This window comes from Lupinus angustifolius, chromosome LG04, assembly GCF_001865875.1.
Source record: "Lupinus angustifolius cultivar Tanjil chromosome LG04, LupAngTanjil_v1.0, whole genome shotgun sequence".
NCBI classification, from domain to species: Eukaryota; Viridiplantae; Streptophyta; class Magnoliopsida; order Fabales; family Fabaceae; genus Lupinus; species Lupinus angustifolius.
This window is the reverse complement of record NC_032012.1, coordinates 22,003,829-22,030,563: the sequence shown is the minus strand read 5'-3', so window position 1 is coordinate 22,030,563 and position 26,735 is coordinate 22,003,829. Positions and strand designations below refer to the sequence as shown.

At 37.8% G+C, this 26,735-nt stretch overlaps 1 protein-coding gene across 1 annotated transcript; it reads left to right on the top strand.

Moving 5' to 3' along the window:
* LOC109346227 (putative pentatricopeptide repeat-containing protein At1g56570) lies at nt 21,282–23,865 on the top strand. Its single transcript, XM_019585663.1, has 2 exons — nt 21,282–22,063; nt 22,434–23,865. The coding sequence occupies exons 1-2, from the start codon at nt 21,437–21,439 to the stop codon at nt 23,655–23,657; spliced, it is 1,851 nt and encodes a 616-aa protein (XP_019441208.1). The 5' UTR covers nt 21,282–21,436; the 3' UTR covers nt 23,658–23,865.

The following is a 26,735-nucleotide window of genomic DNA, read 5'->3' as shown; positions in this document are numbered from 1 at the left end:
AATAGAAAAATACTAAACTAATACAAAACAGAATAAAAAAATAAAAATAAAAAACGAAAAAAATAACTAAAAAAACATGAGTAAGGGGAATTTGGGGCTAGGGCTTTAAAATTGATTTGGGAACTTAGGGTTAAATTGATTTGGGAACTTATGGTTAAATTGATTTGGGGGTTTAAAGTTAAATTCATTTGGTAATTAGGTTTTGAAATTAAATTGAGATTAGGTTGAAATTAAATCAATTTGGGATTAGGGTTGAATTGAATTGGGGATTTAGGGTTTTGGAATGGCCATGTGAGGCAACCCCTTTTTTTGTTGGGCTGCCATGGCCGCCGCCGCCGGCTGGAAAACCACCAGCCACGGTGGTGGGGCCGCCATACCCATGGACGACATCCAAAAGCCACCACCGCCCAGCCGCCACCTCACACGATGGTCAGAACCAACCACGGTGGTGGGACTGCCCATTTCTGCGAGTCTCTCTGGTGGGTCTCAAACCATTTTCGGTTGTGACCCTTATTTCTGGGAACAAGAAATAAAAAATAGCACAACAAACACAAAGAAAGAACTAAAAAGAGAAAGGATTACATATGATAAAGAGGAAAAATAAAATGAAGGAGAAGTGTGAACCTGTTAGTGATTTAGAGTGAATGAGGATGATGATAAAAGGTGATAGTATGTTGTCTTGCTTCCTATTTTCCAATCCATTTCTCTCTTACCAAATATGAAGTTTGCCTCTTTTTTTTTTTTAAATTCCTTACTGCTGCCTCATTTTCCATTTTATGATTAAGGTTAGTTCCTAAGTTAGGCTTAAATAAGGAGGTGAGGATTAGGGTTTCTGGTTGGGCTAGAGAAAAAAAGTCGAGTCGCCACAAACATTTGAAATTTTGATTTCCCCATCTTTTTATTTTGAAATTTTTACCCCGGTCAAAATTGGGTGTTTACAGTTGCCCCTCTTTACTTGCTTTTCATTAGATAATAGGAGCGATGAATGTTGCTAAAGTTATCATGTGGAGAAGGAAGTAAAGATATAAAAAGACCAAATTTTGATTGGGGAATAACACATGAGGAAAAAGCCTCAAGCTCAATCACACAACGTGAGCTCAAGGCTAGTGGGTAAAGAGCTCATGAGTCCAAAGGTTGACCAAAAGTGACCACTAAGGGGTCAAAGCACAATCACACAACCGTTGAGGGGTCGGAGTGCAAAATGATAAAAGAGACCATTGAGGGGTCGAAGCACAATCACGCGACCGCTGAGGGGTCGATGTGCAAAAGGATAAAAGAGACTAGTGAGGGGTCAAAGCACAATCACACGACCACTGAGGGGTCGGGCTGCAAAAGGATGAAAGAGACCACTAAGGGGTTAAAGCACGCACGTGACCGCTTAGGGGTCGGGGTGCAAAAGGAATAAAGAGATTGCTTAGGGGTCAAAGTACAATCACGTGACCGCTGAGGGGTCGGCGTGCAAAGGGGATAAAAGAGACCCTTAAGGGGTCAAAACACAATCACACGACCACTAAAGGGTTGGGGTGCAAAAAGGTGAAAGAGACCACTAAAGGGTTAAAGCACGCACGTGACCGCTGAGGGGTCGGGGTGCAAAAGGATAAAAGAGACCATTGAGGGGTCAAAGTACAATCACGTGATCGTTGAGGGGTCGGGGTGCAAAAGGGAGACCATGAGAACGCACAGATAATGAGGAACTCTAGGTCAAAAATAGGATGAGACCACTTGGGGTTAAGACACAATCACGAGACCACTTGGGGTCAAGACACAATCACGAGACCACTAGGGGGTCAAGTGTGAAGAGAGACCACGGGAACGCACGGATAATGAGGAACCCTGGGTCAAAAGTAGGATGAGACCACTTGGGGTCAAAACACAATCACGAGACCACTTGGGGTCAAGACACAATCACGAGACCACTAGGGGGTCAAGTGTGAAGAGAGACCACGGGAACGCACGGATAATGAGGAACCCTGGGTCAAAAGTAGGATGAGACCACTTGGGGTCAAAACACAATCACGAGACCACTTGGGGTCAAGACACAATCACTAGACCACTAGGGGTCCAAGTGTGAAGAGAGACCACGAGAATGCACGGATAATGAGGAACTCTGGGCCAAAAATAGGACGAGACCACTTGGGGTCAAGACACAATCACGAGACCACTTGGGGGTCAAGTGTGAAGAGAGACCATGGGAACGCACAGATAATGAGGTACTCTGGGTCATAAATAGGATGAGACCACTTAGGGTCAAGACACAATCACGAGACCACTTGGGATCAAGACACAATCACGAGACCACTGGGGGGTCAAGTGTGAAGAGAGACCACGGGAACGCACGGATAATGAGGAACTCTAGGTCAAAAATAGGACGATACCACTTGGGGTCAAGACACAATCATGAGACCACTAGGGGGCCAAGTGTGAAGAGAGACCTCGGGAATGCACGGATAATGAGGAACTCTAGGTCAAAAATAGGATGAGACCACTTGGGGTCAAGACACGATCACGAGACCACTTGGGGTCAAGACACAATCACGAGACCACTTGGGGGTCAAGTGTGAAGAGAGACCACGGGAACGCACAAATAATGAGGTACTGTGGGTCATAAATAGGATGAGACCACTTAGGGTCAAGACACAATCACGAGACCACTTGGGGTCAAGACACAATCACGAGTCCACTGGGGGGTCAAGTGTGAAGAGGGACCACGAGAACACACAGATAATGAGGAACTCTGGGTCAAAAATAGGACGAGACCACTTGGGGTCAAGACACGATCACCAGACCACTTGGGGTTAAGACACAATCACGAGACCACTGGGGGTCAAGTGTGAATAGAGACCATGGGAATGCACGGATAATGAGGAACTATGGGTCGAAAATAGGATGAGACCACTTGGGGTCAAGATTTTCGGCTATGCGTGTATATGATGATTCGAATGCAGATGTTGCATGAGTAATGCAAAGATTTCTGTGGTGATGCATGTATGATGGGTTACATATATGTGATTAACTTGATTATCGTTATGAAGTTTGATTGATATGAAACCATAATGTTTCCTTGATAGACAACAACTAATCACGCCGATATTGATCACATCATCTTTGTTTTTAATCTCCTTTGGGTGCTGCCTTCTTTCCTTACAAAAAAATACATCATCTGTTCCTCGTCGATATACACCTCGAGACTTAGTTCAGATGAGTTTTGTTTGCTTGAGCCGCTAGTGAAAGACAATAACATAAAAGTTACCTGATTATGCAATTCGAACATCATATTTATATAACTTGAGACTTATCTAAGTGAACATGCACACATTAATGTATAGTAGGGAGATAAATAAATTTTCTTTTGTTCAAGGAATTTTAATAGGAAGATCTAAGGATATATGTGTTAAGAGAGGTATTACAAGTTGCAAAATTTTGCAAAATTTTTGCCCCAGTATAAGGTATATGTGTTAGCATATGCTCATTTATCAGTTGACCTCCCGAGATGACCGGATAATTGGACCATCGTGCTAGCATTGTTTGGTACTCCCAAGAACTTCATATTTCATCCCATAATGCCAGAAACTTCTACAATTTCAATTTGATGTGTTGACATATGGAGGATTCTGGCTTACCCGAATAGTAGTAGACTTTCAAGAGAGTCGTATTTTCATTGTCCTAACTTTTGCTTAGGTTGCCCTTTCAGGTTTTCAACCTAACGAACTTTTCATTCTTACCCTAACTTTTGCTTAGGTTGCCCTTTCGAGTTTTCAACCTAACAGGTTTCTCATTCATACCCTAATTTCTGCTTATGCTGACCATTTTGGTTTTCAACCTAACGGGCTTTTCTTTTATTTCAAGTTTCTATTTTTAGGCATAGACACTCTTGATTGCATCAATATTCATAGGTTTGGGTAAAACATTTCCATACATGTCTTGTAAGATTAGAACAAGTTACAAAATTTTGCAAAACTTTTTCCTAGTATAAGGTAATTGTTCACCTATCAATTATTCTTCTAAGATAGCCGAATAACTGGACCATATGCTAACATTGTTTGATTCTTCTGTTAAGTGCCTAATTGCAATGGAATATATATGACTTTTTGGGGCACTTAGTATGCATTTATATCATATTTGTGTACAATTCCTAATAATCTAGTTAAATTTGCTTTGTCTAAGAGCTTATTACATTGTATGTGTTTCAGGACTTTAAATGGCGAAAAATATGAGAGAAAGGAGAAGATTGGAGCTTTTGAGCTTTAGATGTCTCGCCCAAGCGAGGGAAGTCTTGCCTGGGCCACAAATGGGAAGAAAAACCCAAGAAATACCTGTTGATCCTCGCCCAAGCGAGGCCTGGGCGACAAAACCATGATGCTTCTGTCTGATCCTCGCCCAAGCGAGGGACACCTCGCCCAAGCGAGGTGTTTGTGCCTGGAAATGTTTGGCTTCTCGCCCAAGCGCGAATATGTAGCTTGGGCGAGAGCATGACAGTTTGAAATTAAAGGGGCAGTTTCAGAATACGGGAGGCATGCATTTAGACCCAAAAACAAAAGCTTAGACACGAAATTCAAGGAAGATGAGAGAAGAGAGGCAATCGGAGTTGTGGAAACGACTCCATGTTATATTTTCTTGTATACTTTCATGAGTGGAATATTATATAGAGAGGATGAGTGATTGATCGTTCATAGTTGGGATCAGAAATGTAATCTTCTAACCTTTTGTACTCCTGATTAAATTATAACGCATGTTTTATTTGATTTTGGGAAGTTTATCCCGTTTTATTACTTGAGTTTAACTAGCTACTTAATTGGGAAATTAAACTTGACACCGGATATGGATCATTTTCCTTCATGTATCATTATTTCAGGAATGGATAATAATATATGAAGTGATTTTACATTCACTTAATACTATATAATCGGTCAAATATTTGAGGAATCGGTATTTGAGTGGTTATCTAAGGATTTTACAATCAAAGGATTGATGTAAATGATTTGCTGAAAAATGTGCATCAAAATCAATAATTTTATAAATTGCGTGTAATTAAATCCATGGATGTCAAACTGGAGGGAATGATGAATTTCGATCTCAGCTACTTAAATTTGTTATTAAACTTTTACTAACATTTAGTATTTTCACAACCCAACATCATATCACTACATTAATTCAGTGTAAATAGTTACTCAATATATTCTTGCTAGAACTAGTGTAAATCCACTCTGCTCCCTGAGGATGATATCCCGGTACTTTATCGGATTTTATTACTTGTACGATACGGTGCACTTGTCGTCCCAGAAATATCTAACAAGTTTTTGGCACCGCTGTCTGGGAGCATCGAGCGATTTATATTAGTTCTTTATAAGTTCAATTGAGAGTTGTACATAGTTATACTTTAATTGTATATTTTTGTACTTGTGCTAACTTTTGCCATAGTTCTCTTATTTATGCTTTTGCGAGGTAAAGCTACTGACGAGCAATTAGAGTATAATCCTAAGATTGAGAAGTCAGCAAAGAGTAATTGTAAGAAAGCGAAAGAAAAGAAGAAGCAAGGCATTGCGGAAGCACAGTGTAGCTCTAGACAGTCTGGAGATTCAGAGCCTCAATCAATCCAAATGGATAATATGCAAAATGCCATTGGGAATAACCCAAGGCCTAATCCTCCAAGGAGGACTTTAGGTGATTATGCCATGTACCAGGGCCCAAGACACTACTCAAGCATCGTGATCCCACACACGGATAGGACTGTGGAGATTAAACCCGCTTATCTGAATTTTGTTAGCGCTCACCAGTTTATGGGGAAAGACTATGAAGACCTTTATGCACATCTCGACAATTTCTATGAATTGGTGGCCACAATGGGTTATAATGATGTTCAACGAGAAGCTGCTTATATGATGCTATTCTCATTCTCTTTGTTGGGTGAAGCTAGAGAGTGGTTAAAATTTCATCCAACTCAGAGCTTGACGAGTTGGAGTGACTTAGAGTCAAAGTTCTTAACAAGATTCTTTCCACCAGCTCGGTACGTGCATGCGAAGTTTGAGTTATCAACCTTCAGGCAAGGGGCTGATGAAGCATTCTATGAAGCCTGGGAACGTTTTCAGACATTACTCAGAAAATGCCCGAATCATGGTTTTGAGGATGTGGATCAGTTGAACATTTTCTGTAATGGATTAAAGCCTGAGACTAAGATGATTCTAGATGCAGTAGCGGGTGGAACAATGATGGCGGTGGACGTAGAACAAGCCACAAGAATCATAACTGCTTTATCATCAACAGATAGGCAGGCACAACATAATCGGAGAACAGTACAGAAGAAAGGGGTACTTGACCTGCAGACGTCAGATGCTATCTTGGCATAGAACAAGAACTTGACTCAACAAATAGAAGCACTAACCAAGCAGATGTCTAAGCTGCCTCAACAACTTAATGCAATACAGACTCCTCCGATTCATCAACATGTTTTGCGGTGTGAGTTTTGTGGAGGGGAACATCCCACTGGTCACTGCTCAATACCTACAACCACACTAGAGGAAGAGGTTCAATATGTTACTAATCAACCTCGACAAGGAAATTTCCCCAACAACCCTCCATACAACAATCAATTTTCACTAGGTTGGAGGGGAAATCCAAATCAGAATCAGAATTATGGGTGGAGGCAGGAAACAGGGCCATCAAATAGGCAACCACCATTCCAACCATCATATCAGCAGGGTACACATCCACCATTGCATGAGCGACAAACAAAATTGGAGGAAACATTAGAGAAGTTCATGCAAGTTTCTATTTCCAACCAAAAAAATACTGATGCATCCATCAGGAATCTAGAGACTCAAGTGGGTCAGTTGGCCAAGCAAATGGCAGATCAGAATGTAGATAGACAACAATTCTCTGCTAACACTCGGACCAATCCGAAAGAACACTGCAAATCTATCACTACCAGAAGTGGTAAGGTTATTGGTAAAGGCATTGGAGAGAATCTAGCTGTTGAGCAAGAGGTGTTGCGTGAAACTGAAGCTGGAACATCAGAAAAAGTAATCAGAGATATACACAAGGGTAAGGAGGTAGAACATGAGGAAGGTGATATTACTGATACTGTTACAAGGGAGAATAATGATGAGAGGAAGACTGAATTACCTCAGTTGAAGGATCTCCCTCATCAAAAACGTCCTTCCAAGAAATATAAAGAGCGTCAGTATGCTAGATTCTTAGATTTATTCAAGAATCTCCAGATCAACATTTCTTTGATGGAGGCAATGGAACAAATGCTTGTTTATGCCAAGTTCATGAAGGATTTGTTGACAAAGAAAAGAAAAATGTCAGAAGAGACTGTGACCTTAGAAGTTGGGTGTAGTGCAATTATTCAGAAGTCTTTACCTGAGAAGACTAAGGATCCTGGGGCAGCTTCATTATTCCGGTCACTATTGGAGAGTTATCTGTAGGAAATGCACTCTTTGATCTGGGTGCCAGCATTAATTTGATGCCCCTTTCGATGCTGAAAAGAATTGGGAATTTAGAGATCAAGCCTACCAGAATGACCTTGCAACTTGCGGATCGATCTGTGAAATACCCATATGGAGTTGCAGAGGATGTATTGGTGAAGGTGGATGGGTTAGTCTTTCCCGTGGATTTTGTCATTATGGATATTGAAGAAGACAAGGAAGTTCCTCTAATTCTGGGTAGACCCTTTATGAAAACTGCAAGGGTCATAATTGATATTGATGATGGTAAACTGAAGGTTAGAGTGGAGGAGCAAGAGGTCAATTTTAATGTGTTTGAAGCTATGCAGCATCCAAGGGACAAGCAACGTTGCTTTCATGTGGATATCATTGAGGACTTATTCTTGCTTGATGACATTCATATGAAGTGCACTAATCCCTTGGAAAAGGTTTTGATGGGAGAGCTGGATGGAAGCAGTCCAAGTGAGGATAAATTAATGAAATCATATTTGGCAGAGCTAGATGTACCCCGCAAGGTTATATCCGATCAGAATCATGTGGAGAAGTTGGGTAAAGATCATAGTCCTGAGGTTCCGAAGGTGGAGTTGAAACAACTCCTTGTGCACTTGAAGTATGTGTTTTTGGAAGAAGGAGGTCATAAACCGGTGATTATTAGCAGCACCTTGTCATCTGTCGAGGAACAACAAGTCATTGAGGTGCTGAAGAAAAATGCTAATGCGATAGGGTGGACACTGGTTGATTTACATGCAATCAGTCCGTCCTATTGCATGCATAAGATTCACATGGAAGATGATTTCAAGCCGGTAGCACAACCTCAGAGACATCTTAACCCAACCATGAAGGAAGTGGTAAAAATGGAAGTAATCAAACTATTGGATGCTAGGATGATTTATCCCATATCTGATAGCAAGTGGGTGAGTCCGGTTCAGGTGGTCCCAAAAAAAGGGGGTATGACTGTCATTAGGAATGAAAAGGATGAACTAATTCCTATCAGAACAGTCACTAGATGGCGCATGTGCATCGACTATCGGAAACTGAACCAAGCCACTCGGAAAGATCACTTCCCTCTGCCATTTATGGATCAGATGATAGAGCGACTAGCTGGACAAGCATTTTACTGCTTCTTGGATGGTTACTCAGGCTACAATCAAATCACTGTAGACCCCCAAGACCAAGAAAAGACAGCTTTCGCATGTCCTTTTGGTATCTTCGCATACAGGAAGATGCCATTTGGACTGTGCAATGCACCAGCAACATTTCAAAGGTGCATGTTAGCTATCTTTTCCGACTTGGTGGAGCAGTGTATTGAGGTGTTCATGGATGACTTCTCGATATTCGGGTCGTCATTTGAGACTTGTTTAGCAAACTTGGACATCGTTCTGCAACGATGTGTGGAGACAAACTTAGTGCTGAATTGAGAGAAGTGTCACTTCATGGTGACTGAAGGAGTAGTTCTGGGACACAAAATCTCTTCCTGAGGCATCGAAGTTGATAAGGCAAAGATTGAGGTCATCAAGGACCTCCCACCACCACTCAATGTCAAGGGAATTCGGATTTTCCTTGGACATGCAGTTTTTATAGAAGGTTCATCAAAGATTTTTCTAAAATTGCAAAGCCACTCAGTAATCTTCTTAACAAAGATACTGCTTTTCATTTTGATGCTGAGTGTGCAAATGCTTTTGAAACCTTAAAACTAAAACTGATTTCTGCTCCTGTTATAGTAGCACCCGACTGACATCTTGATTTTGAACTCATGTGCGATGCTAGCGATTACGCAGTCGGGACGGTACTAGGATAGCGAAAATCTAAAGTTTTTCATGCCATGCATTATGCTAGTAAGGTGCTGAATGAGGCACATATCAATTATGCCACTACTGAAAAGGAATTACTAGCCATAGTGTATGCTTTGGAAAAATTTAGATAATATCTGATTGGGTCGAAAGTGATCATTTTTACTGACCATGTTGCTATTAAATATTTGCTAACCAAATCGGATTCCAAGCCGAGATTGTTACGTTGGGTGTTACTGTTGCAGGAGTTCGATTTGGTGATCAAGGACAAAAAAGGCAGTGAGAATTGTGTCGCGAATCACCTCTCACGGTTGGTAAATCAAGAGGTAACAGTGAGAGAATCAGAGGTGGTGGAGGAGTTTCCGGATGAGAAGCTTCTCTCGATTCAAGAAAGGCCATGGTTTGCTGACATGGCCAACTTTAAAGCTGATGGAGTCATTCCCGAAGAGTTGACCTGGCATCAAAAGAAGAAATTCCTGAGAGATTCCCGTCAGTTTGTTTGGGATGACCCTCATCTTTTTAAGATGGGGTCGGACGGATTATTGAGAAAATGTGTATCTGCAGAAGAATCTAAGAGTATCCTATGGCATTGTCACAGTTCGCCATACGGAGGGCACTTCAACGGAGAGAGAATAGCTGCTAAAGTCCTCCAATCTGGTTTCTACTAGCCTGCTGTTTTTAAGGATTCACATCAATATGCCCAACAATGTGACAAATGTCAACGAACGGGCAGAATCTCCAAGAGGAATGAAATGTCGTTAACTAATATTCAGGAAATTGAGGTGTTTGACTACTAGGGAATCGATTTCATGGGACCATTTCCACCGTCATGCTCACATGTCTATATTTTGGTGGCGATGGATTATGTGTCTAAATGGGTAGAAGCTGTAGCTGCACAGAAGGATGATGCCAAAACCGTTGTGAAGTTCCTGAAAAAAAATATATTCAATCGGTTTGGCACACCTCGGGTTCTAATTAGTGACGGAGGATCCCATTTCTGCAACTCTCAACTAGAGAAGGTCCTTCAACATTATGGCGTCCGGCACAAGGTGGCATCTCCTTACCATCCGCAGACCAATGGGCAAGTAGAGGTATCTAATAGAGAGCTCAAGAGAATACTCGAGAAAAATGTTCAACCACAAGAAAGGATTGGTCTCTCAAGTTGGATGATGCACTATGGGCTTACCGCACCGCTTTTAAAGCCCCCACTGGACTATCCCCGTTTCAGCTGGTGTATGGGAAGGCTTGTCATTTGCCTGTTGAGCTTGAACACAAGGCATTTTGGGCCCTAAAGTTCTTCAATGTGGATGCAAAAGCAGCGAGTGATCAGAGAAAGTTGCAACTACAACAGTTGGAAGAAATGAGACTCGGTGCTTATGAGTCTTCCAAGTTGTATAAGGAAAAGATCAAGCTATATCATGACCGGAAGATCAGAAAAAAAGACTTCCGAGTGGGTCAAACTGTCTTGCTGTTCAATTCCCGGATGAAACTCTTTCCGGGAAAGTTGAAATCCAAATGGTCCGGACCTTTCCTAATCAAGAAAATCAAATCACATGGTGCAATTGAGCTCCAAGATCCAGCTTCTAAGCGAAGTTGGACAGTTAATGGTCAACGGCTGAAACATTACTTGGGTGGTGACGTCGAGCGGCTCACCACAGTCATCAACTTATCTGAAGCATAATGAAACAGACGTCAAGCTAATGACGTTAAAGAAGAGCTACCTGGAAGGAAATCCAATTCACTTTTCATTTTAACCTTCATTGTAGTTTGCATATTTAGGTGTGTCTATAAAAAAAAAAGAAAAAAAGAGTCAGAAAACATGTATTCTCGCCCAGACGAGGTGGAGCTCGCCTAGGCGGGAAAAACATGCATTTTAAGGCCTGGGGATCTCGCCCAAGCGAGCCAGGCTAGCCCAGGCGAGAGAGTTCCAGGGGCTACTGCTTCTGGCTCGCCCAGGCGGCAACCCAACAATCCAGATTTTCATTGGATCGCCCAAGCGAGAGTTCTTCGCCTAGGCGAGAGTGCACGAGTTCAGTTTTACAAATAAGGGGGTTAGGGTTCAAACCCTTCAGTCCCCCTTTGAAATTTCAGAGTATAGGAGACAAAAATCTCCCCCACAAGCTTCCAAATCAGCTTCCTTGTGCACACACGGCTTTCACCTTCCTACTCAATCATCATCATCATCATCAATGTAAGTGCATTTTTACTCATTTCACCTCACCTCACTCACATTTCACTTCACTCACAATACATGTAGTTCCCCATTGCTTCTATGTTGCACTCCATCATTTTGGTACATCAGGGTGTTTGAATATTTGGTTATCATAACATATATGCGTAGTGTAAGGTTTACAATGCCATGATTGTAACAAACTGGAACCCAGGGTTCTAAGTTCAAATGTTAACATGCAATGCAAATTGGTACACTCATGTGTTGATTGAGCTGAGTAATGTAAATGTGGTGGCATGGCACCAACTGAATGTGTGGGTTATGGTTCAATGGACTTCCATATGTGTTGTTGTTAATGTTTTTGTCTCTCATTTTGTGGTTTGATATGTTACAGGAGGAGGAAAACTTTGGCCAAGAAGGACCCCCCTCCCCCAAAGAAAGTTAAAGGAGCCTCCAGCTCCCAGGCACCACAATCGTTCGACAAAACAAAATTCAAGAAAAAGGGTAAGGAGGATCGATACATCGTCCTCCTCAATTGGGTATTCGTACCAGAAAGGCAAGTTCTATTGGAAGATGAGGAACTCCCTCTGTTCATGGACATTTTGGATGAATTGCGATGGTCGACACTAGCCACCACATATGACATGTTTGATCCAAATGTCGTCCGGGAGTTTTATGCAAATGCTTATCCATTGGAGGAGGGGGGGAGGCGTTTGCTTACCAATCCTGGGTGCGCGGAAAAACTATATTATTCGACAGGGACACCATCAATGCCTTGTTGGATGCACCAAGAGGCCCGTCAACTTATGACTGGTTGGATGAGGCTTCCAATCGTTTCAGGGATACAACATTCACCCTGGACCAAATGGTGCATCTCTTATGTGTCCCAGGCTGCTCTTTCAGCACTAACCATGATGGCCAGCCCCTCAAAATTTATAGGAAACATATGACTTCGTTGGCCCAGTTGTGGATGATGTTCTTAGTGCACAATGTCATCCCCAACGGTGATGTCTCCTCTCTGTCGTTGCACGACTGCTATCTTGTCTATGCACTCATGACAGGCAAGAAGGTTGATGTGGCCGCCATTATTGCTCGCGAAAATTTCAAAACTGTTGTGCGAGCAGGCAAAAAGGGCACCATGGGTTTCCCGTCTTTGATCACGAAGCTCTGTGCTCAACGGGGGGTCGAAGTGAACAGAACTGAGAAAATCAAGCCTCCTGTCACTTTGCATTACATTGCTCAGAACTGCAAGGAGGAACCTACCCAGCATCAGAGCCCAGGATCTCATCCACCAGTACCACCACCTCCAACTGCACTACTCCGTCCTCCATCACCTGCCATACCTTCTTCAGTACCACCTGTTGTGCTCTCCATTGAGGAACACCTTCGTCGTTTGACCTGCAGAATGAGCATCTGGCTCTTCAGAATGAGATGCTACGACAAGGTCAAGTGTTCCAGCAACAAGGACTGTTCTCTGCTTTTCAGTTCTTGAGTCTGGGGAACCAATTCTGGGGTCCCACGGACACTTTTACTCAACAGTTCCCTTGGCCTGGGGTCATGCCTATTTTTTCGGATGGGGCAGGACCTTCAGGAGCTGGAACCGATACTAATGTTGATGGCGATGCATAAGAGAATGTTGGTGATGAAGATGAAGACAACATGGATGATGTTGAGTTCACACTTTGAAGAGCAGCGAGCTATAAATGAAAATAAACTCAAAAACCTGGTTTTTCTATCTCTTTTTTGTTTATGTAATGCGTAGGATGCATGTTTAGGATGTATGTGTAGGATGTTGTTTAGGATGTAGGTAGTTGCATAGATGCAATGTTAGACTGTAATATGTTGTGTTTGTGTTTCTAGTTAAGTAACAAGTGAAATGAATGAAAACAATGTTTGTTTAAGCGACTTGTGCGATCCAAGTATGTTTGCTAGAAAAATGTTCATGAAAATTTTCAACCCTGTGATTGTGATTGATTAGGGTTCTGAGTTCAACTGTTTCAGAATGTGGATGTCTATTCAGACACAGACCGAATAGGTTGAATAATGAGCAGTTAATCAAAGGAATGTGACCTTAAAGCTAGTGAGCGAGTGCATCTAAACACAACTGAGTGCCCTTGCTGGATGGCATCAATTTGCTTTGCCTGATTTTTGCTGTTACTAAGTAGGGAATACCATGGAAATGACTAAGGCCTAGTTTAGGTTAGTCAAGCTACAGCCAAAAAGCCGACCCGTATGAATTATGAAACCAATTTTTTTTTGTAGCACCTTGAGCTTGAATGAAAATTATTTTTTTTTGGAAATCATGCACCCGAACCCAAGTGGAATACATTAATCCCATACCTTGGGAGAGAGGTCATTAGTGCATATGGTTTTGAAGTATGATGTGGGGATAAAAATGTGGTTTTGTCTTGGTTGGATCGTGACTCCTCCTTCAATATTGAGTAATGATGAATGTGTGGCAACAAAAATGTGAACCTTGCCAAGCACAAAGAAAAAAAAAAGGAAAAAAAAATGAAAAAAAAAATAAAAAAAAATAAAAAAGTCAATTGAAGGAGGATGATCACAATGGTTGGTGGCATGAATGGGGTGGTACTTGAATTTGGAAAATGAAATCAAAAAGGACAATAAATGAAGTATTATTATGCACTAATGATCTACCTCCTTATTTGCATCCAAGAAAAACCAAGTTCCTTGTAGTCTGGCCTCATTATAACCCTGTATTAAGTCCTTAAGATTCATGGTTTGAACCTATGAAGATGACTTGATTGAAATGAAAGGCAAAGTAAAATTGTATGTATTCAGCAAAGGAAGGAGTGAAACACTTGACCTGTGAGTATGAGAGATTTTCTTTGGTTTAACTGAGTAGTTATTCTTCCTATTCGGTTTGAACTTGAATTGTATGTGTACTCTGCTTCAGTTGAAATGTTGTTCTCTATGAATGATCATGAACAAGTGTTTGTGAATGGATAACTGATTCTAGCATGTTATAATTGGATTCTTGATTAGTGTTAAAATAAAAAAATAAAAAAAAAACTAGACAGTTGGCCTGATTTTCACTTTGTTACTTTGCTTGAGGACAAGCAAGATTCTAGGTTTGAGGGAGTTTGTTAAGTGCCTAATTGCAATCGAATATATATGACTTTTTGGGGCACTTAGTATGCATTTATATCATATTTGTGTACAATTCATGATAATCTAGTTAAATTTGCTTTGTCTAAGAGCTTATTACATTGTATGTGTTTCAGGACTTTAAATGGCGAAAAAGAGGAGAGAAATGAGAAGATTGGAGCTTTTGAGCTTTAGATGTCTTGCCCAAGCGAGGGAAGTCTCGCCCAGGCCACAAATGGAAAGAAAAACTCAAGAAATACTTGTTGATCCTCGCCCAAGCGAGGCCTGGGCGACAAAACCATGATGCTTCTGTCTGATCCTCGCCCAGGCGAAGGATCCTCGCCCAAGCGAGGTGTTTGTGCCTGGAAATGTTTGGCTTCTCGCCTAAGCGCGAATATGTAGCTTGGGCGAGAGCATGGCAGTTTGAAATTAAAGGGGCGGTTTCAGAATACGGGAGGCATGCATTCAGACCCAAAAACAAAAGCTTAGACAAGAAATTCAAGGAAGAGGAGAGAAGAAAGGCAATCGGAGTTGTGGAAACGACTCCATGTTATATTTTCTTGTATACTTTCATGAGTGGAATATTGTATAGAGAGGATGAGTGATTGATCGTTCATAGTTGGGATCAAAAATGTAATCTTCTAACCTTTTGTACTCCTGATTAAATTATAACGCATGTTTTATTTGATTTTGGGAAGTTTATCCCGTTTTATTACTTGAGTTTAACTAGCTACTTAATTGGGAAATTAAACTTGACACCGGATATGGATCATTTTCCTTCATGTATCATTATTTTAGGAATGGATAATAATATATGAAGTGATTTTACATTCACTTAATACTATATAATCGGTCAAATATTTGAGGAATCAGTATTTGAGTGGTTATCTAAGGATTTTACAATCAAAGGATTGATGTAAATGATTTGCTGAAAAATGTGCATCAAAATCAATAATTTTATAAATTGCGTGTAATTAATTCCATGGATGTCAAACTGGAAGGAATGATGAATTTCGATCTCAACTACTTAAATTTGTTATTAAACTTTTACTAAAATTTAGTATTTTCACAACCCAACATCATATCACTACATCAATTCAGTGTAAATAGTTACTCAATATATTCTTGCTAGAACTGGTGTAAATACACTATGCTCCCTGAGGACGATATCCCGGTACTTTACCAGATTTTATTACTTGTACGATACGATGCGTTTGCCGTCCCAGAAATATCTCACATCTTCCCAGAACTTCTTACTCATTTTAACATTGCTCAAAATTTTATGATTCCCACTTGATGCACAAACGTGAGGGTGATCTTGATTCGCCCATAGCATGATAGACCCGTAAAAAATGTCTTTTTATTGCGTTATCTTTTGCCTAGGTCGCCCTTCCGGGTTTTCAACCTACCATGCTTTTATTGATACCCTAATTCTTGCTTAGGTTGCTCTTTCGAGTTTTCAACCTAACATATTTTTTTTCTTCTTTTTTTTTCTTTTTCTTTTATTTCTCTTTTTTTAGGCATATAATCTCTTAATCGCGTCTATGTTCACAAGTCTGAGTAAAACGTTATCATGCATGTCTTGCAGGATCAGAGTCATCCTTGAAAATGCATTTTTGACAATCTGGGGACCTTCATGGCTTTGGGTATATTTTCCACGAACATTTTCTTGATTTTGGAGGATCTTTTTAAGCACTAAGTTCCCAACTTTGAATTCTCTGGGACTAATCTTCTTATCAAAAGCTTTCATCACTCTACGTTGGTATAATTGACCACGGTGGCAAATGGCAACCAACCTTTTTCTCTTCAATCATGAGCAATTGCTTATACTTGAGGTTAACCCATACCAACTCTTCTTGCTCTACTCCATCAAGACTCTTAACAAGAGAATCTCTACTTATATGGTGAAACAACTTCCATCTTGTACACCATTATTGCATATGATGTCCCACATATTCTTCCATTAGGGATAACTTATGACTCATGACTGCACCATTGACGAAAACATCAACGCGAGGATAAGGAAATCATCTTTCAAACTTGCTTTGTTCAAATTTTGGTAGTCCACCCACATTCTCAGTTTATCTCCTTTTTTGGGTTTCAATACAACATTAGCCACTCATTTCTGTATGTCGAGACATTTCTATGAAATCTGACTACCATTACTTCATTATCTTTTCCTTTACTCATCGACCATATTCTCCATCATCAAACTCAATGTGATGATTATCAGGTACCGCAAAAGAATCAATTGATAGATGTTCAAGTACCCTATAATTGGACAAAATCTCTACAAAATGGTGATACATGTGTTGATTTGTGTAACATTGTGGATAGAAATGGGACATAAATATGGATGTTCACAATGGTATGGAAGAAAGGTAAGTATGTGAGAATGAATATGATAAAAATGGATGAATGGAGAAGAATCATTAGATAGTCATGCAAATTCACTAAGATATTGTCTCAAGTAACATAAATATAAGTCCAAAGAAAATTCAAAGCGTATGAATTACAACATAATCAAGTAATTACTATGCAACTATGTCAATTATTGGCTCAGATCCTTGTCTTCGTCATGAAGGATGACATTATTTACGAACGGTTTGTCTTTCTTCCGAGGCACTGATGTAGAGTTGGAAATAAGGATCAATGACAGAATCCTTCTCTTTGTCCCGTCATCTATGTTGACACCTAGATTCCTTCATTTTATGAATCGTTAGCCTTCATTGTTATTCGAACTTTGGTGTTGAAAATATGACTTTGATTAGCATTTTTTTCCAAGGTTGTGTAATGATTCCAATTTTAAATTTGTGACTCGCAAGGAGTTTGGTTTAAAAAATTTATTTTTGAATTATTGAAACTATTTCCATTATCGAACGAATAACTTTCCACATAACATGTTGACCACCCCACAACCGTTTTCTAGGGTTATAACCCCTCTAGATCGTGTGGTGGTTGACGACAATCATAGAGAGAGCACACAGACCCCATAATATGATTGCATCTGTTCTGTTGATAATTTATGGTCTTGTGATATATAGAATGAGACATCGTTCAATAAAAGATCTAAAAAACCTATGATAATGTTAGTCATTTCACATATGTGTAAGTAATATATGTATGACTATGAATGCACTTCACATAAGTGATATAATGAATGTTGCGGTGAATGAATGTCGCGTGAATCCTCTGTTTTGTTTTCTTTTTCTTTCAATTTTTTTAGGGACGTGACATGCATGAAAATGAATGATTGAGTGCATGAATGCAAGTAACACATTTTTGTTATTTATTATTATTTTTATTTATTTTTTTACACACGATATGGTTATAGATGCTATTATGAAATGATTTTCTTTTTAAATGCATGACATGCACATGAATGTTATAATGTTTTTTTTTGTTGCTTTTATTTAGTGCATAATATGCATGTGAATGATATGATTTTTTTTACATTTATATAGATGTTATTATGATTTTTGTTCATGGGTGCATGATATGCATGTGGATGGAATTATCAAATGTTTTTTTTGTGAGCCTTCCATCGTGACATAAGGATATCAAAGTACAATGGTACCTTAATTCACTTAGGCTCATGTGACGGTGAGTCACTTTATGATTGCAGGATAGAGGTTTTCCCGACTTTATGCCGACTAATAAATAACAATAAAAAATATATATTCATGTGTCCTGTATAAATGTGGTTTATCTTATAAGGTTCATTCGGGTCTAAAATCCAACCTTAGGGTGAAATTCTAATGTCCATATATGCAAAATTTGGTGGTAATAGACTTCCTCTAGGTCCCCGGACTGTCGTCACTAGTGAAAGTTGACGACCCAGATATTACGAATATAGCACGAAGATGTACGAGACACCATGGGGGACATATCCATAATACCAGTAACAATCTGAGTGATACATCAGCGCAATATCAAAATGTGCACGAAGGGCCAATGACGATAAGCCAATGTATCACTAACAATAGGTGAATAGGCCCGGTAGATGGTCGAAGTAACAATGCATGAACAGTGAAATGGGTGAGGGAGTGTACAAACCTCAATATAATAATGCATAAAACCTCATAATAACCCCAGAAACTGTACACGGCAGCAAAACACAAATTTTATATACAAGAATTATTTATAAATAAGTAGTAAAAAATAAAATAATAAATAACAACAAAAAAATGGAACGATAAAAATTAAACTAATGAACTAAATATCCACATAATTAATCTTATAAGACATGACTCTCAACATTCCCCACTGAAGTCACCATGCTGTCGCTACCCCACTTCGTGGGTGCAACGAGAAATATGCAATTAAATGCAATGGAGTCGCCATCGATACTTTTATAGGGAAAACATGACAAACCAATTTTTGAAAATATGGTTGATTTACTCAAAAATAGAAATTGAGGATATTTATTCAAAATATTAATTTTACCATCACATTTATTAAACAAAATAAGGAAAGACAAAAACATTTTTTTATTTCTTTGTGTCTGACAGGGAAATAACTGTTCCTACGTATCTCTAACTACAATAGAGAAATCAATGCTACGTAGTTCTTTAAAAAAAAGGTTGATTGATTGATATATTTTATTTATTTTTTTGTTTTTAAATAATAGGATAAGATAACGCGACATGACACTGGTCCCATAGTGGACTACCTCTCATTGATTTAATTTTGAAAATGTCAACTTAAAGTAATGCGACAGGGCACAAGTTCCATAGTGCACTACCTCTCAATGATTTAATTAAGTTATTTTATAAATGTCAATTTAGGGTGACGCGACAAGGCACAAGTCCCATAGTACACTACCCTTATTGATTTAATTTTAAAATGTCAATTTAAGGTAACGCGACAGGGCACAAGTCCATAGTGCACTACATCTCATTGATTTAATTAGGTTATTTTATAAATGTCAATTTAGGGTAATGCGACAGGGCACAAGTCCCACAGTGCACTACCCCTTATTGATTTAATTTTGAAAATGTCAATTTAAGGTAACGCGACAGGGCACAAGTCCCATAGTGCACTACCTCTTATTGATTTAATTAAGTTATTTTATAAATGTTAATTCATGGTAACGTGACAGGGCACAAGTCCCATAGTGCAGCACCCCTTATTGATTTAATTTTGAAAATGTCTCAATTTAAGGTAATGCGACAGGGCACAAGTCACATAGTGCACTACCTCTTATTGATTTAATTAAAAAAAATTATATTGCATTTACGTATATTTAACACGTTATTGATTTATATAAGATAATAATAGTAAAACAAATATAATGCATAATAAATTAATAGAAAAATACTAAATTAATACAAAACAGAATAAAAAATAAAAAATAAATAAATAAAAAATCGAATATCGAAAATAGTAACTAAAAAAACAAGAATAAGGGGAATTTGGGGCTAGGGCTTTGAAATTGATTTGGGAACTTAAGGTTAAATTAATTTGGGGGTTTATGGTTAAATTCATTTGGTAATTAGGTTTTGAAATTAAATTAGGATTATGTTGAAATTAAATCAATTTGGGGTTAGGGTTGAATTGAATTGGGGATTTAGGGTTGCCATGTGAGACAACCTTTTTTTTTTGTTGGGCTGCCATGGCCACCGCCGGTGGCTAGAAAACCACCAGTCACGGTGGTGGGGCCGCCATACCCATGGACGGCGTCCAAATGCCACCACCGCCCAGCCACCACCTCACACGGTGGTCAGAACCAACCACGGTGGTGGGGCTGCCCATTTCTACGGGTGTCTCCGGTGGGTCTCAAACCGTTTCCGGTTGTGACCCCTATTTCTCGGAACAAGAAATAAAAAACAGCACAACAAACACAAAGAAATAACTAAAAAAAGCAAGGATTACATATGATAAAGAGGAAAAATAAAATGAAGGAGAAGTGGTGAACCTGTTAGTGATTTAGAGTGAATGAGGATGACGATACAAGGTGATAGTATGTTGTCTTGCTTCCTATTTTCCAATTCATTTCTCTCTTACCCAATATGAAGTTTGCCTCCCCTTTTTAAAAAAAATCCTTACTACTGCCTCCTTTTCAATTTTCTGATTAAGGTTAGTTCCTAAGTTAGGCTTAAATAAGGGGTGGGGATTAGGGTTTCTGGTTGGGCTAGGGAAAAAAAGCTCAGTCGCCACAAACATTTGAAATTTTGATTTCTCACTCTTTTTATTTTGAAATTTTTACCCTGGTCAAAATTGGATGTTTACACAAATCATCACAAAGGATCTTGTTATTATATTGCATAAGTGATGAAATAGATTTGTAAGGTACTCTCTCATAGTTGAGTGTATTAGATCAATTTTATTCATATGGAAGCTAATTCTTTGGCGGACTTTATGGTAAATACTAACATTTTTTTCTGGCTCGGGTCTCCAACTTTGGGCTACCCCTTCCACTAGAGCATATAGTATTTTAAAGGTAGATCTTTATCCTGATTTCTTTATTTTTTTTACCTTCCATGTACCCAAAAAAAACAATAAAGTTTAAAATTTTATAAGTATAGTCTCATATTCTTCAATTCTTATAAGTTTGCATATCCTTACAATTTGATAAGTTTACATCTATAAAACTATTAATAATCTCACACTATTTTATAATTAAAAGCCTTAAGAAATAAGGTGTAATATCTATATATTATCAATATATATCATCCATGATTTATTTCTATTATGTTTTGTGTTATTAATAATAAAATGGGAATAATATAATGAAATTGTATAAAATTGGAAATAATAGTAAAATGAGACTTAAGTTTGGTGTGAAACTGGAAGAAGACTGTTTCATATTTCCAACTAGCAAAGCACATCATAGTCACCCATTACAGAACCACTGCTCTCTAAATTACTACTTCCCTCATTCATAGTTCCTTTCATTGCATCTCCAAAATCTCTGTTCATGGTTAATGGCTTGTGCTAACAAGTTACTATCCCCAATTCATTTCAGACCAATCCCATTCTCTGTCCAAAATTCACTTCTTTTCGCTAAAGTTAGCCACACCCATTTGAACAACGAACCCTTCCCCCCTAAGACTTTATCTGCTTTAACCACTGATCTCATCAAATCATATTTTGATAAGGACTCTATCCAAGAGGCGCACACACTGTTCGACGAAATGTCTCACAGAGATGTTGTCACTTGGACTGCTATGATCACTGGCAATATCTCTTGTAATCGCCATAGCCACGCTTGGACTATGTTCTATGAAATGCTCAGACATGGGGTGCGTCCTAATGCTTTTACCGTGTCTGCTGTTTTGAAAGCATGTAAGGGTTTGAACTTGGTTGCTCTTTCATGTGGTAAGTTAGTTCATGGATTGGCAATTAAGATTGGTACCCGAGGGTCATCTATATATGTTGATAATGCTCTTATGGATATGTATGCTACTTGCTGCGATAGCATGCACGATGCAAGAACTGTTTTTGAGGATATTGTTATGAAAAATGCTGTCTCATGGACTACTTTGATCACTGGGTATACTCATAGAGGAGATGCCTATGGTGGTCTTCGTGTTTTCCGCCAAATGTTTTTGGTAAGCTTCCTTTTTGCTCCCTCTTTATCTTGTTGTAAACCCGAGGAATTGCCATGGCATTATAGTGAGTTTTGATATTTGAATTGCTATAAAAGTTGATATATTTGAATTGTTGTAAATTCAAATATTTGTTGAATCCTGATGTCATAATTTCATTATCAATGTATAAAATACTATTAAATATAACCAACAACTAATGAAATGCTTGGTAAGTCACTTTATGTCCATGAGAAATAGAATTTAGAGTGATGCATGTAAACCCTTGTCTGTCTTACTTAATGGTATAATAGCAAGAAGGAAAAAATAAAAATTTGACCTGAGGCAAAATCTGCATGACAAGTTTTCATAATTATTTATTGGTGACAAACAGGAGGAAGGAGAGCTGAGTCCATTCAGCTTCTCAATTGCGGTTAGAGCTTGTGCATCAATTGGCTCTGGTATTTTGGGCAAGCAGGTACATGCTGCAGTGATTAATCATGGATTTGAACCCAATCTTCCTGTCATGAATTCCATACTGGACATGTATTGCAGGTGTCGACTTGCATCTGAGGCAAAGCAACTGTTCTGTGAAATGACTAAGAAAGATACCATCACATGGAATACCTTGATAGCTGGATTTGAAACATTGGATTCTGAAGAGTCCCTCTGCATATTTTCTCAAATGGTATCTGAAGGTTTTAGTCCAAACTGCTTCACTTTTACTAGTGTAGTCGCTGCATGTGCTAACTTAGCAGTTCTGCATTGTGGGCAACAGCTTCATGGTGAAATTTTTCGTAGAGGTCTCGACAACAACTTGGTATTATCCAATGCCCTCATTGATATGTATGCCAAGTGTGGCAATGTGGCTGATTCACTTAAAATATTTAGTGAAATGCCATCCACAAATTTGGTCTCCTGGACTTCCATGATGATCGGATATGGAGCTCATGGACATGGAAAAGAGGCGGTTGAGTTGTTCAATGAGATGGTCAGATCAGGTATTAAACCAGATAAGATAGTGTTTATGGCAGTACTGAGTGCTTGTAGCCATGCTGGCCTAGTAGATGAAGGCCTGAGATATTTTAGATTAATGACAAGCTATTATAATGTTGCACCAGATCGAGATATATATGGATGTGTAGTGGATTTACTTGGTCGTGCTGGGAGATTAAAGGAAGCTTTTCAACTAATAGAGAACATGCCATTTAAGCCAGATGAGTCTATATGGGTATCCCTTCTTGGAGCTTGTAAAGCACATAAAGAACCAAGTATGGGCAAATTAGTAGCTTCAAGGGTTTTAGAAATGAAGTCAAATAGGGCAGGAACTTACGTGCTGTTGTCAAATATTTATGCTGCTGAAGGTAACTGGGATGACTTTGCCAGCTTGAGGAAGCTCATGAGAGGTATGAGAAATAAGAAAGAGGCAGGGATGAGCTGGATTGAACTGAAAAACCAGGTTTACAGTTTTGTAGTTGGAGATAAATCTGTATCTTCCAATGAGCTGGTTTCTGAAGTTTTGGAATTGCTGATTATGCATATGAAAGATGTAGGATATGGTCCTGACTTAGACTGCTTTGTGCATGACCTGGAAGATGACACTTTAATTAAAACCTGAAAAATCATATTGTTTATGCCTAGTGCTTCTAGCAGATAATTTGGTTTGGTTCTTGCAAACACAATCAACTTGGTCAACATGAAAGAGATCAGATCATGCATGAGGGAATTTGACATTCTACTTGCAAAGAGATTTGCTTAATTTAGGTTAGAAAATAGAAATCAATTGGAAAGGAGTTGGAAGAAGGGCAGGAAGGTCATCATCTTTGAGAAAAATCTGTTTTTTATATTAATTATTTTTTATGATTAGAAGAGAAGAATAATACCAAAAAGCAGGGTGAAGGATCTTCCCTAGAGCAAACAAAACAGAAGCTGCTTAATTGTAGTCCTTATTACACTGCCAAATGGGTAAATGGCCAAAGGCCCTGAGCACTTCAATGCCATAGACGAAAAAAGGAACACTAAGAATGGCAAAATGATTTTTGTATATTTACATTTTTTATTAATTCTGAAATGTATATGACAACAAATGCTCAGTGTGGCCTTAATTTGTATAATTAGAATCATGTGATATTTGATGCCAATCGAGAAAGATGTAAGGGATTGGTTTTGATTTTTTTCTACTTTCGATTTGCCTGGTGAGAATAGCATAAGAATTAAGGTAAGAATCCTCCAATTTCTATATGAGCAGAATTAGATAATGCTATATATTACAACAATTTAATTGCCTTTTTTTTACTATAAGAGTATCCATTACCCTATGGATAAGAATCTAATCATTTTCGATATGTATGATGTCTTTAATAAATGTTGTTCTCGAGAATTGAATCATTAATTTTCGATCTCTTTTATATTTAGTAATTTTACGTTACTAGATCAATATCTTGTCTTTCTGAGCAGGATAATAAAATTTTGAGGATTGAAACATGGGTAAGGTTGCCCATAAAATGGGATTTAAAGCTAAAAATGTCGAGTTTGAAACCAACCCCATTCACCGTTGTTTGAAATAATTCTCTAGCAATGGGTATCCATGTGTGGGCTACATTGCTACCTGATCTTCTTAGCCCAGGCAGGAACAATTCATAAATAAAATTAAAATAGATATATCATATGAAGATTTAGAAAAGAAATCATATGATTACCGGCTACTGAATATTTAAATAATAGACTTGTTAATTACTAAAACAAGTCAGAACTGATGTGTTGCAGGTCATTTCTATGAGAAAATTTTAACCCTTCCAGATTTAGTAGTTTTGATTTTTTTGAGCCAATCAACATTTTTTATTTGATAAATAAAAATTGAATCGTTTGGTAAATAAAAATGAATGGAACTTATAACTTTTAAAAAAAGAGCTTGTAGTATTAGAAAGCTAAATAACATTTAAAAAATGGAAGTAACTTCTAATTATTTTGCTTTCTAATTTTACCATTCAAAGATTTAAAATATTTAGATGTAACCCAACACCACACGACATGAGCTCATTACAGTCATGCACCACTACGTTTACAAAAATGAAACTCAAAAGTAATTGTTAACAAAAAAAACTTATTATTTGTGCCTTACGTTTTTCCAAAATATTGCATATCGAACTATAAATAAAATTGAAAATTTTGATGTATTTAATTATTTAATTATTTCAATTAATAATCGTTTAATTAAAATAACTAAATAAATATTGTATGTATTTTTTATCATATTTAAAATTTATGTTAGTTAGAAAACTACTCAATAGTTCCTAATAAGATACTTACAATTAGGGATGTAAAAATTCGGTTCGGTTCGGTTTTTGGTGCATTTTAGTGACCGAACCGATCAAAGATATATGGTTCGGTTCCGCTCAATTAACCGCAAATTTAACTATAAGAACCGAACCGCTCTTGAATGGTTCGGTTCGGTTCCACGGTTTTTCCATTTACTTTTTTTATAAAAAATGAATTGAAAATTCAAAATGTATTACAAAAGATATCGTTTATCCATAAAATGATAAACATTACTACTATTATAAAAAATTATGAATCATATATAACAATAAAATTCATGATTAGAATTAGTAAAATATATAATAGTTACATTTATAACCTTACATTTTATAATTAGTAACACATGTAACAATACATGTATAATAATATATTATATATGTTAGTTTCAAACTCAATATCACAAAAGTTGTAACTATGTTCGAAATCATAAGACACTAGGAAACAATTTAGTAACTAATAACATATATAATACTAATTTAATAACAATTTTATAACATATATAACACTACAATTCACTAATAAAACATTATTCCCTAATCCTTGTATATATTTCTTTAATATGTTGTTCGGTTCGGTTCCAATAGTTCCTAAATTTTTAAAACCATAAACCGAACCGAACATAAACGGTTCCTTAAAAAAATAATAACCGAACCACGAAACCGAACCGAACCATATTTTACGGTTTGGTTCGGTTCAGTTCCATCGGTTTTGCGGTTTAAACCGGAACCACTTACCCCCTACTTACAATTACAAGTTCATAATTACAGGCTATAAACTAATTTTGCCAAAACACATATGTAATTCCTTATTTTTCATCACACTTATTAATATTACTGTAGTCAATAAAATGAAATATTAAATGCCTTGATTTTAATTTAGATATATAATAAATTGTTCTTCCTTTTGCCGATTAAGTGTGGCAATGCTACGAGGATGAAGAAAGAAAAATAGGATAACATATTTTTTTGGTTTCTATACAATTATTTTATATTTGTGAAGGGAAAAAATATATTTTGAAGCTATGAGATACATGAATTTGAAATCTTATTTTTATATTATTTTTTTCTAAAAATCAATTCACATATAAATCTTTAATCCTTAATAGTAGTAACCAATAACTATTAAATTATTTGATGTAACTAATGTAATATAAAGAAAGAATTAAATCCATGACTTAGAATTTGAAGGATTAAAAACATCAAAATAAAATTGAGACAGTAAAGTCAAACCATCATCATGAAATATTAGAGAGCAAATATAACTGTCATAATTTTTGTTATTAAATAATCAGGCCATAATTTAATTCCAAAATGATAAAAAAAGGAAAGAAAGAAGAAAAGACAAGACCACTACAGTGTTATTCCTGACAGACTGACAG

Excerpts from the sequence above, each read along its gene's own strand:
- LOC109346227 (XM_019585663.1), top strand. The coding sequence starts at position 21,437 with ATGGCTTGTGCTAACAAGTTACTATCCCCAATTCATTTCAGACCAATC. Across the intron at positions 22,064-22,433 it reads TTTTCCGCCAAATGTTTTTG|GAGGAAGGAGAGCTGAGTCC; the intron begins GTAAGCTTCCTT and ends GGTGACAAACAG.